We start from the raw sequence: 13,436 nt of genomic DNA, 5'->3' as shown, positions 1-13,436 counted from the left end.
TGTCTTGTTTTAGTCACTGAAAAGGTGTCGTTGACGAAAACCATAACAAATTATTAGTCAACTAAATTAAAACTCTGGATGGATTCAGGACTCCCTTTCACACCCTTCAAAGTTGTTGTTTTAGTCAGTTTCAGGGTTTTCCCTTTCAGGCAATCTCTATAGGCATGGGGTCTCTTGTTCTTTTACCCTTATTAGGTCAGGTGGGTAGAGGCTCAGGGCCTTCTTACTTTGACTGGCTGGCCTTCCTTTACATGTTGGTCCTGTTTATGTGTCTGTAAGTTCCCCTATCAGGCAGAGGATTCAGCCTCATTCGTTGATATATAGGCGTTGGTCCTTCAGGTAGCTCTTGGGCTGCAGGCAGTCCCCAGCAATGTTGTAGCTGGACCTGTTAGCAGTTGTTACTATTGGCCCACACCCCTCAGTTTGACTGCTGTTGGACATCCCAATCAATAGTAGATGACTTAATGTGTCCCTCAATAGATGAGAAAAAAATAAATTTTGTACTCCATAAAATCTCTTTTTCTTGGAGTCCGTTAAAGGACACAAGTCCTACCCTGTGTTATTGATCATGCTCTTGGTACCCCTCGATACAAACTGAAGTATGCTGGGAAAAGGAGGGGTTATCCTAAGCTGGTTTACATATTTATGTGTCCCACTGTCCAAATCTTTCTGTAGGCAGCAGTATAACCTGACTTCCTGTGTCCCTCAATGGAGTCCAAAAAAATGGATTCTATGGTCAGTACAAATATTCTGTTTTACATTCTAAGCGATACATTCAGAAACAAGAAACAGAATTGGAACTTAGTTTTTAGATTTTCCCTTTAAAGGTAAAGCGAGAAAAAAGCAGGAATGCCTTATTTTGGCACTTGAAGGATTTCCTACTACGTTTTTTCTTTTTTTTGGGGGGTGGGGGGGGGGGGGTTCCAAGGGTTCTTTTGGGGGAGGGGGGGTGAGAGTTCCAAGAGTTCTATTGGTTACCATAACATACATATTGTAGTAGTGTTGCCTGCACACGATTCAAGTTTCTAATTAATGTTGTTTTATTTATAGTAAATTTGGAGAACATTATCATTCAGTGTCTAAAGCTGTTAATCACCTAGCAACTGCTGACTGCATTTTCTCTCTGGCGGAAGTGGCAAAACAAGGCGGTTATTGCAGGTAAATCTATTTAGTGTCTGCATGTTCTTTTGTAACCTGTATATCGTACATGTAGTATAATGTATTTTAATGAAAACTAGAGGAAAGGAAAAGTAAGGGTATTTCCCAGCAATTAGATGTAAATGTACAGAAATGAATGTAGAAAATTACAATAAATGTATAATGAAAGTACTTGAGTCAAAATTGATATTAAACCCTAAAGCAGATCTAAACCCTAATGAGTTGGCATTTAGTTTGCTAAAGCACTGTGTATTTAAGCAGTTTAAATGTATTTGAAAACAAATAAAGAAACATGTTTTTACCTTTTTTTTGCATCTGACTCCAGTCTACATTATAGCACAGCAGATGTGGATTTTTGGCACTCAAAAAAGTTGCTGTTTAGGAAAGTTGCCCTTTACGTTTCCTAACCTGCACCGTTTTATGTTTTTGCTAAATCAAGTTCTACTGTATTTCTGGAATGATGTACACTTTTCCCTAATAAAAATCTGTGTCTACAGGCCAGCTGTTCATGACCAGGGATGTGAAATAGTCATAAAAAATGGTCGACATCCTGTAATTGACTTGCTTCTAGAAGAACAAAATCAATACGTTCCAAACAGTACCAGCCTTTCAGTAAGTAAAGATACACATTTTTGGCCCTCTCAAGGAGAGGGCCAAAAGACATTCTGTAAAAGACAGAAGACATTCTGTACTCATATTCACCGAATAACATAAACTTGTTGTTGACATGTGAAGACTGATTTGCTAAAGGAGTTTAGAATAAGTGAGTGTTGATTCACATTAATCATCCAGTTATGTGTAAAACAAATTTTTATTTATTTCATCTGTACATTTTTGGGTATTTAAAATGAACAGAGCTACAATTTATTTAGTGAACATTTTCAACTCCTTTGAGTGAATTGGCTTTGGGGTGTATAGTACATTTATTCATACCATTCAATTTAACCCTAAAAAGGCGCTGATGAGAGTTATTAACAAAAATTCTGGGTGCACCCACTGCCGGCCGCCGCAATATGCAGCCTCTTCTCCCCACCTGAAGCTGCTCCAATCTAGGATCTATTTCTCTTCGGATCCCCTCTACTCTCTGGGGGCGGAGCAGAGCCGCTGATTAGGATGGCCTGTAGGTGAGGGAAGCAGAGCTGCCGGCTGTCACTTTCACTTTGGCCAGCGGCTCTGTGATCTGTGCCTGGCCGAGCGGCTCAGGATGGAGAGCGGAGGATCAGTAAATATCTGTGATATTTACCGGTCCTCTGTGCGCTGATCACTCCAGTGTTTGTAAACAACTGGGGACACAAGAGAAATGTCAGGGGTCTGTTTAGACCGCTGATATTTCCCCTAAGCCCTCCCAACAATTTAAAAATAATAATAATTGCAGAATCCCTAAAATTAGTAGTAGAAAAAGATGAAAACACACAATGCACGTGCACCATATTGTGGTGTACGAACATGTACATGTGCTGCGGTGCGTTATTACTTTATTACTGTGCAAATAACAGATACACCCATACAAACGCTTCCCAGATTCTCTCATGCGTTTTACCAACCAAGGCTTAATCATGGAGATAAAGTTCTTATCGCTATGTGTAAGCCTTGGCAGGTGAAATGCGTGAGAGCATCAGGGGAGCATTTGTATGGGTGTATCTGTTATTTGCACAGTAATAAAGTGTGGATTCAAGTTAAAAGATCTATGGAGTGCGGCTACTGTTTGTACCTATATTCTTCTGGACTGTTCTGTGGATGGGGACTCCTCTGAAAAAAATTACCTACCGTATATACTCGAGTATAAGCCGACCCGAATATAAGCCGAGGTACCTAATTTTACCACAAAGAACTGGGAAAAATATTGACTCGAGTATAAGCCGACCCGAATATAAGCCGAGGTACCTAATTTTACCACAAAGAACTGGGAAAAATATTGACTCGAGTATAAGCCGACCCGAATATAAGCCGAGGTACCTAATTTTACCACAAAGAACTGGGAAAAATATTGACTCGAGTATAAGCCGACCCGAATATAAGCCGAGGTACCTAATTTTACCACAAAGAACTGGGAAAAATATTGACTCGAGTATAAGCCGACCCGAATATAAGCCGAGGTACCTAATTTTACCACAAAGAACTGGGAAAAATATTGACTCGAGTATAAGCCGACCCGAATATAAGCCGAGGTACCTAATTTTACCACAAAGAACTGGGAAAAATATTGACTCGAGTATAAGCCGACCCGAATATAAGCCGAGGTACCTAATTTTACCACAAAGAACTGGGAAAAATATTGACTCGAGTATAAGCCGACCCGAATATAAGCCGAGGTACCTAATTTTACCACAAAGAACTGGGAAAAATATTGACTCGAGTATAAGCCGACCCGAATATAAGCCGAGGTACCTAATTTTACCACAAAGAACTGGGAAAAATATTGACTCGAGTATAAGCCGACCCGAATATAAGCCGAGGTACCTAATTTTACCACAAAGAACTGGGAAAAATATTGACTCGAGTATAAGCCGACCCGAATATAAGCCGAGGTACCTAATTTTACCACAAAGAACTGGGAAAAATATTGACTCGAGTATAAGCCGACCCGAATATAAGCCGAGGTACCTAATTTTACCACAAAGAACTGGGAAAAATATTGACTCGAGTATAAGCCGAGGGGGGCATTTTTCAGCACAAAAAATTTGCTGAAAAACTCGGCTTATACTCGAGTATATACGGTAATTAATTATTTTAGGTTTCATAACTTGCATCAACCTAAAGTGGTATTAAACTGTCAAACTTGTTTACTATAATGGACACATATTAAACAAATATACATTGCCCAGCAAAGTATTTCTTTAAATTTTGTGCCCAAGCACTTAGCCATCATGTTTCCAAACAGCTGGCTCCATCTCTCTCAGCTCGGCATCCCTGAACTTCCTGACCTGTACAAGATCACAAAGGACAGAGCAGCCTCCAGAGCTGTCCATCTACTACAAGGCTGGCCTTGCTGTGTTTGTGGAGACGCACACAAAAGTGTCTCAATAGAGCCCTGCAAGGGAAAGGAGCCACCCTAAAATTAGATATCAGGACCGGTGCTCAGGGGACCAGCTGATTCAGCAGGAAACTAAAACTTTTAAACATCAAGGAGCAGCATACATTGTAAGTGATTTAGTCAGCATTTGAAAAATGTTGGCTTTAATATCGCTTTAAAGGAGGTTTGAAAGTGTTTTAAAAGTGATATACTGGTGATATAAAATAATTGCATTGTATCTAAACCTCTGTTTTTAACCTTAGCGGTTAGACAGGTTTTTTTGCATGCTAGCTGGTGAATGTGCCTGGAAACATTTTGCTGTTGTACTGTTTGAAGCCCTTCCATGTGCACCTTGCTTTAAAGCTGGTGATAAATTGATGAGTGTGTTTGCCATTTGTTTTGCTTGCCTGATTTGGTGCAGTGACACATTGGGGATCTCAGCTGCCGTTGTGATGTGCGGGGTCCCTTGTGTGTCCCTGTGCCTTTTAAGGGGGTTGGGCTGCCTCCTGGCAAACCTGCACCCAATTTTATCTTTTGCTACATGTGCTCCAAGATGGAGACTCTCATAGTTTAGAGTTAGGCCCGCACTATATAGAGGTGCCTTGGTGCCTTTCACATATTCTGCAGAAGAAGTGTATCTAAAACCTCTGTTTTTAACCTTAGCTGTTAGACAAGTTTTTTTTGCATGCTGGCTGGTGAGTGTGCTCGGAAACTTTTTGCTGTTATACAATATCAGCATACGCTCTTCACTAATAGTAAATTTGGTATGAACCCTCGTTCGACTGTAGCTCAAATACCCCATCAAGCATAGTCAAATATCGATTTTGGAAATAGTTTGTTGGCCATACTAACCAACCAATTTTTGATGATGTGCTGTGTTCCTGCGAATGAAAACCCCACTGATTTATCTATTTATTTATTTTTTGTTCGGTCAGAGAAAAATGTTCCAACCTGACCGATCAAAAGATTTTGATCACAATATCAAAAACTAAAATAGGTTATGTGCCATCAACTGTTCAATCCCTACTAGAATGACCATTTGTGTATGAATTCCAAATGAGAATCATGAATTGTATGCCCACCCTAACACAATAATCTTCATGTAATAGCAGATTGTGTGATGACAGAACACATATAAATCCAAGGAGCACCATATTCTTTTCCTCATTTCCCATTGGTCCTTGAGATTGGATAGCCATTCGGCTGAGACACATCGCACTTTAGTTGTTGATCCTCACCAGTGAAGGTATATAGTATATATAGTTAACCATGCACGAGTCAGTGTTATCTCAACATCTAGTGGTGTTGTGTTATCACAGCCAAGAAGCCTGTCTAGCATGGATATGTTCAATATGCGTAGCGGTTATTTAAATCAGGCTTTGGTAAATGCATCATCTGACATAATAGACCGACTTCATCGTTGTCTGTTAAGTGCAAACTTGCCATTTATGTGTTTCTATTTCCATATTCATGTAGGCTTCCTGTAGAAATCTGTTGCTATGGAGAGGAGCAGTCTACATTTTTAATGCTTCACTTGTTTTTAGTAAGGTTTGCAAAGTACTTTTTTATCCGTTTTTAATGTAAAAAAACTTTTGAATAACTTCTATCATTATGTGCACTCGGCAGTCATTTTCCATCGAAGCATTATAAGCATTAAAATGTAACGAATATATAAAAAAAAGTTGATGGGGCTGCATTTGCAGGAGCTATCTTTAAAAGCAAACCTGTCAGTCTAAAAATGTGGCAGCTGTCATTGCCGGCTTCTCTTTTGAAAGTGTACATGTTGTGCTGTAGTTTGTACAATTCTCTTGTAAAGCTTTGGCTTATGCACATGCTTGTTCCAGGGTAGAGAAAAAGATTAAAGATGACAGCCATGGAGCTTGTACCTTCAAAAACAAGTCTGCACTTCAATAGCTTATTTAAAGTGGAAAGTATCACCCTAAAGAGGACCTGTCTCTGCATGTAAGCCCCCCTAGGTGATGGCAATTAAAGCAAAATAAAAAATATGCCCATCCCACCATATCTTTGCAGAGTTTGATGGCGGTCTGACTCACCTGGTTTACAAAGTAGAGTTTTTTGTGGGAGACCCTAGCGCTGCTTGCATTTCTTTTTTCTTATCCTTCTTACATACTTATTATTTTCCTCTCTTCTCCTTCCTTTTTTTCTTCTCATTTTCATGCAGTCTATGGATTTCAGAATGTATGTCTTATGCCATGATGATAGTTGTTGAATACTCTCCTATAATGTCATATGCCCCAGTAGCCATCATGATATTTCTTTTGATCATGGTTTTATGATCTTCTGTTGCGAAAGTGTACCACAACGTACATACTTGGCCTGTGTGATTCTATTTCTGTTCTTCTTTATGACATGCAATATTTTACTTTAAACTAACTCATGGTAGTTTAAAATTCAATCAAACTTTTGTGAATGAAAGTTGAAAAAAAAAACGTTTTTAAAAAATATTAAAATAAATGTCAAAATAAGTGTGCATTCACCTAAACACGCATCACGTGCTCCTACATATGAAAATGACGATCATGCTATGCATGTTGGGTATCGCCGCGCATGCCAGAGTGAGAGCAATCATTTCACTGCCAATATTTAATTGTATCCCTAAACTGATGACCTGTAGGGGCTTTTAAAGTGTCGTCTATGGAGTTTTTGGTGTACTGAATTTTATTGCCGTTTCACGGACGCATGCAATTTTTAACCTGGGCATGTTGGATATATAATTACCCGTAACCTCATCGTTAATATTTTACGAAACACATTGGTATTATATTGTTTTTTGGGGCACTAAAATTAACTTAAGTGCATTTTTCACAAAATTTTGGGGTTTGATTAAAAAGTTGCGCTAACATCGTGCAACATAGCAAAGGGCGTGAATACATATGCGCACACCACTTTTCCTTTTTTTTTTGTTTATTATTTTTAAAACCAGTTATTTTCTTGGTATCACTTCCCTGTCTCCTTCTCCTTGCCTGGAATATCTTATGCCTGATTTTGGACTGATTTCTCAAAAAATTAGGAACTATGTCAGACTGCCTCAGGTCCTTCTCTGGTCCTCCCTGAGTTACTGAATGAAAGTGCTAGGACTTATCATAGCCTCTTTGGAGACTTTTCTCTTTACTCAACATACATTTCCTGGTCTAGGGGCTAACAACATACAAGTCACCTAAATTAACAAGGAGTATTGGAAACCCTCAAAGTGGGGGGTCGGTGGACATGAGAAGATGCTCTTTCGGTGTCCATCAGTTTCTTGGAGCTTGTGAAATTTGAGTTGAACCTCCTTCACTTGACAGATGCGAGGCACTTTGTGTGGGTACACATTAAAAACACCATGCATGCATCTTATGTAAATCACCAAGGGGGAGCCAAGAGTCAGGCGGTGGCGCTGGAAGTGGATTACATCCTATGCTGGGCAGAAAAGCACATTCCAGCCCTCTCCAAGGTGTGCATTTTGTAATCTCTTTTAAGAGGTAACATTAACTTGCATATATACCCAGACTCAGTCATCTCGATTTGCACTTCAGCCCCTTAATACACCAACCACAAAAACAATTCATCTGGAGTTTTAAGTGGCGCACACCATTGCATTTGTTTAAAAAGCAGTATTCATTTATTAATTCCAACAACATTTTTCCATAAAAATTAATTTGTACATTCAATAATTATGAGTAAAAAACATTAATTTAATCCCTTCCTTTTCAGTTTGCCTCCCGCAGCCACATTTGTGATCTAATGGCAATGGGAATACCAATTGACCAATATCGTCCAGTATTTCATCTCCATTAATTCATGTAGATTTTCATATTTCGCTTGTGGCATGCGTTTATTTTTCTCAATGTGTTTCGCTGGGGTACTTCTTCAGGGGACCAGAGGAAATGTATCTAGTGTACACTAAACACATAATTACTGTATTGTTTTAACACTAATTCCATATATTACATATATATTGGTATACGTTTACATTTTCAAATAAACCTTCAAAAATGTCAGAGTTATGTTTTCTTCTACTCACCCATAGGGGTGTCAGGATAGCCGCGGGTCCTTTCCAGCAAAGGAAGGGCACAATATGCTATGCCATCCCCCTCTGCAGGATTTATGTTAGGGCCACAGGGATTACGTTGAGGAGGGTCCTAATCTGTTTTATATTCTCCTTGTGATGTTATATAAATCACCTCCAACACATGCTACCATAGGTACTAGAGGGAAATGTACAAAATAATTTCTCAGTGGTTATGAGACTATGAAAAGGAGGGGATTAAATCAATGTGTTTTTACTCGTATCTATTGTATGTACAAATTAATTTTTATGGAAAAAGTTTGTTGGAATTAATGAATGAATATTGCTTTTCAAACAAATGCAATGGTGTGTGCCTCTTAAAATGAATTGTTTTTGTTGTTAGTCTTTTGAGAGGTAATAAATACCTGGAAGAATTACACTTAGAGTCATATTTAAAAAGCAGTGATTATGACAGTTACTGCTGGTGAATATTAGGGACGCACCAATATATCGGCCACTGAAACATATCAGCCGAAAATGGCACTTATAGCTAAATACTGAAAGTGCAATTTTTCTGCCGATATAGCGGTACTTCCCTGCTTTCTTTCTTCCCCGCTGGGCGCTGCTCTGTGTCCCAGCGGTGAGGAGATAAACTGCCACAGGCAGCCAAGAATTGCGGAGAAGAGCGCTGTGAGCGGCCGGCTTCTCTCCTCCCCGCAATGCGTGGTACAGACACTCAGTGATCGCTGAGTGTTTGTACATAATTGAGGACAGAGTATGTTTTCTATAGCCTCAATTATGAATGAATGGGAAGTGATCTACATCACCTCTTGTCCATTCATGATTGTGGTTATACACTGTGAGTGGCCAGATTATTATGACCACCCCATCAGTACTTCGTTGGGCCACGAGATAACTCCACGAGATGACTGAGTTGGGCCGCCTCGTGACTCCACGAGATGTTGAAAGGTGATGCGAGGAATCTGACACTGCACTGTTGCCCTTCTGTTGTCTTGTACCAGTCTTGCCACTCTCCGTTCTGCCCTAACATTGACCAGTCGCTGACGGCAACAATTCGCACTTTCAGACACAGATTTTCGGCTGACAGTTCTATTTTAAAAGGGAAATATCAGGGGTCTGTTTAGACCCCCAATGTTTCCCCATAGCACCTAAAAGTAAAGTAAAAAAAATAAAAATATTTAACCTCTTGCCGTCCGTTTTAACACCGCGGATGTCAACTGGTTAATAAATAAAAATAAAATATAATTTTTTTAAAGTTTATAAAAAAGAAATAAAAATAAAAAATTTGAAAATGTTAGAAAAAAAACTTTTTCTGTTTCGGCCTGACATTTTCTTCATTTCGGTTTAGTTTCGGTTTTAAAATTTTCATTTCGGTGCATTTTGGTGAATATTACAGGTGCATGAGTTTTAAATTACTGATTTATTGACTACCAGTGCATGAATCATGAAATCACATTCAATGCTTTATAAAAATGCTCCTATACATTTTTAGTACAATGAAAAGTATATGTGGCACTAGGTCCACTTTAAATATTTCCCTATATCAGAGGTGGATTTTACTATTACATGAGAATTGCCAAACCGTGTCTAAAGCTTGCCATACATTCCTTTTTGTTCCTGCGGGCTAAACAAAAATAAAACAGATTTCTCCGTCCATGCTGTTTTTTGCTGTGTGCTGACAGCGGGGGGTGCTGTTGTCAAAATACCTAAACCGTGATCACAACTGATTGGCCCCTGTCACTGTTTGCCCAAAAGTTTTTCCATCCAGCTCCTTAGATTTTCTGATCGAAGGGTGCCAGACAGAAAGCTGGAGACAGCGTAACTCACTGTGCGAATTTTGTCCATTTCTTGATTAAATTTGTACAGTGTATAGTCAGCTTTCCACCTTTCTTAGACACAGGTCTGCAGTTTTTCCATGGCAAAAAGCCAAGTAATTTATCATTTGACCACATGCATACTTCAGGAGCCTGAACAGCAGGACAGGTAATGTATACTCTTTATGTGATGAATCTTCTAGCAGTGGTTCTATTTATATTCATGTAAAGAAAACAGCTTTGCTTCACCAAATATCCCGATTATGCTGAGAAATGAATTGCATATTTATATGGGCTGAATGCTTCGTTTTTAAGATGTGATATTGACTTCCATGTATTCAAATTGAATTGTCCCTGTGTAGTACAGCAATGGTTTTTCTAGCCCCAGCTGACACTTTATGCGGCAAGCTAACGATAGCCTGCAACCTGTAATCTTTATTTGAAACAACATCATTGAATGCCCTGAAGCTAAGTAGAAAGGTTTAGTGATGTAAACTGGCCTTGGGTATAGAGAACTAGATGTGTGAATACCGCTGTGCAGTACTGGCAAAACAACCAGTTTCAGCTCACACCAGCTGAACAGAATCCACATTTTCTTAACTTAAAGAGAAAACGTCCTGTTTTTCTATCAGTTTTCATTTGAAGAAAATATATTGACAGAATTTAAAGGATCATTAAAGCCTCCTGCGTTTTTGCATATATCTAGTGCTAGCTAGCAGCAGATATATGCAAAAACATTAAAGAGAAAAAATAAGTTAAAGGGGTTTAAACTTACCTGTGTCTCCGCTGCGCACTCCCGTCTGAAAGATTCTCGGGGGGCCGCAAAGGATCATGGGGCGGGCGCATGTGCAGTTGAGATCTTTGGCCCGGAGAAGAGGAGAGACACAGGGTAAGTCAATGCAGCAGCGTGCACCCGAACAGACTCCGTGGGACAGGAGTCAGCACTGGATCAGAGACCGGAACCAGCGCTGGAGGGACTCCTGGAAACAAGATGATTGGATTAAGAGGCATTATTTAAAGGAGAAGTGAGTGATTTCCACTCATCCTCATAGTTAGAGCTGACCCCTGACAAAGAAGCGGTCACAGGTCACAGTGGTCACAGGTCGGCTCTATCGATCGGGAAGTGAGCAAAAACATGCACTGATCAGCTCACTTCCCGATCATCTCCCTCTAGTGAGCTGTGACTGTCGGTCACTGCTCCCCGCAGGGATTCCCCCCTTCCCTCTGTGATCCTCCAGTGCTGAGTGGAGAAGGCAGAGCCAGCTGTCACTAGCGCAGCTAGGTGGATCCAGACAGTATTGTCGGGATCCGTCCCAGCTGCGGCGCTCTCAGTATATCGCGGGCAATAGCCTGCTATACACTGAGCTTTGGGTTACGGGAAGAGGTTAGTATATTTCCTCCCGTGACCCTAAAGAGAACTATGGGGAAAAACACTTACCCCAAGGTAAGTCCTTAAAGCAGCATTGGGGGGGATTTTATGACTCTAATGTCACTTTAAGAACCAGTGGGAAAATTCCACTTTTTATCCTTCCACTATTTAAGAAAACTTAAGCAGCCTGAATAAAAGTGCCCAATATCTATTTAGTGATCTATTAATATAATTTCAGTTCCCCTCCCCACATAATCTAACATGGGTGCATTCACTCTCATATTGCAATTGAAGCATGCCCAAAATAAATATCCATCTGGATATTTCAGAAAAGGAATACATATATTTATTTCAGTTTACCAACCACTTACTTTTGTAACATTCTAGCTGCCAGAATAAATTTACCAAATACCTATTTAGTAATCCATTTTGATTCATCTCCCCATACTGCACTGGTAGTAATGGGTTCAGCAGTGAGCATGTGGGACTTAGAATGGAGGGATGTATCTCAATGTCTACTTGATGGACTAATGTCTTTATTCAACCTCAAATACTATGTAACTATGTAACTATGTCTTGCTTTACTGCTTTTCAGAAGACAGTGTGCTGCAACAGATCAGACCAAATGTTAGTATGTTCATACATTTTGTGGCTGAAATACAATGGACATTTACAACACCAAACTAATGCAGTTCATGAGCACAAGGCATATGACTAAACCTGTGTTATACTAATATGCCTATAGACTGAATGCGTAATATGCCTTATAGCTCATATCTTAAACATTACATGTGATCATGAAGCTTCCTCCATTATCAAAGATATAATAAAGCCTTGGAAACTCACCGTGTTTTTTTAAAAACTTGTTCAGGAACTGAAGAAATGTCCCACCATGCAACATTTGTACTGCTTATAATATGGGAGATGCCATTACTGGGGATGTTCAGATAATAAGTACTGTACTTGGTACAAGTACAGATACTTCTTCAGCTCCAAGACTAGACTAGAGAAAAACTCAGTTAGGAGGCAGCTGTCATTTTTAAGGAGAATAAGGGGCTCTTTGTATTTTTGCATCCCTGTTTTAATGTATGAATTAAATATAAATATATATATATATATATATATGTGTGTGTGTGTGTATATATATATATACCTTTTTTGTTTTTGTCAGTTTTTCAAAAATAAGACAGACTAATGATTTCAGGACAGTGGTGGAGCCCCAGGGCCCTGTCACAGCTGCAACTTCTGCGATCCGGGTAGTTCTTAATGACAAGTATCAGCACTGGTATCTGAACATCCCTAGCCATTACAGTGATAACATAGGTACCCAGAAACCATATGAATGTCTGATTTATTAGCTGAATGTCTAAAGTAAGCCATTCACTTGCAGGTTTTCGTATGAACGTTCATATGAAAAATCTAATTCGAACGTACCATCATGCGATCATTTGGTGCATGTTGTTCAAAATTTTGTTTGGTTTTAACATTAAATTTTGGAAATGGAGTTTGGTGAATGGAAACTGCAATAACTGTTACAATTTTGTTTGTTTAACAAAAAATAATCATCCTGCTCCTTTAATATTTTTTTGATACGGTCATAGTGGCATAGTGGTTAGCACTTCTGCTTTGCAACACTAAGGGACCCCAGTTCAAATCCTGGTCAAGACAACATCTGCAAGGAGTTTGCATGTTCTCCCTGTGCTTGCTCCGATTTCCTCCCACACTCCAAAGACATGCTGGTAGGTTAATTGGATCCTGTCTAAATTGGCCCTGTATGTATACATGTGAGATAGGGACCTTCGATCGTAAGCTCCTTGAGAGCAGGGACTGATGTGACTGCACTGCATAAAATTTTCGGCGCTATATAAATACAACTGGCGAAATTACCAAGGTCGCAGCGGTCACAATTGCGACCGGGATACTGGGTCGACGTTCTCCACAGAACACGGCCACTAAATTTTAACACTGAAGCGGCTGCCTGAGGTCCTGTGCTTGCTGAGGACCTCGGCAGCCTTCCTGTTAACCACATGGTGCCTGTTTATAGTGCCTTCC

At 39.7% G+C, this 13,436-nt stretch overlaps 1 protein-coding gene across 1 annotated transcript in view; it reads left to right on the top strand.

Annotated features, from left to right (window-relative positions):
- MSH3 (mutS homolog 3) overlaps positions 1 to 13,436 on the top strand; it is a 152,225-nt gene that overhangs the window by 113,772 nt on the left and 25,017 nt on the right. The window contains exons 19-20 of the mRNA XM_018565205.1: positions 1,051 to 1,158; positions 1,656 to 1,770. Coding sequence (XP_018420707.1) covers positions 1,051 to 1,158; positions 1,656 to 1,770 — 223 coding nt within the window. The remainder of the gene's footprint in view (positions 1 to 1,050; positions 1,159 to 1,655; positions 1,771 to 13,436) is intronic.

This window comes from Nanorana parkeri, unplaced genomic scaffold (assembly GCF_000935625.1).
Source record: "Nanorana parkeri isolate BGI_ZX_2015 unplaced genomic scaffold, ASM93562v1 scaffold822, whole genome shotgun sequence".
Taxonomy (NCBI): domain Eukaryota; kingdom Metazoa; phylum Chordata; class Amphibia; order Anura; family Dicroglossidae; genus Nanorana; species Nanorana parkeri.
Note: the sequence above shows the minus strand (reverse complement) of the source record. Positions and strands in the feature narration are given on the sequence as shown.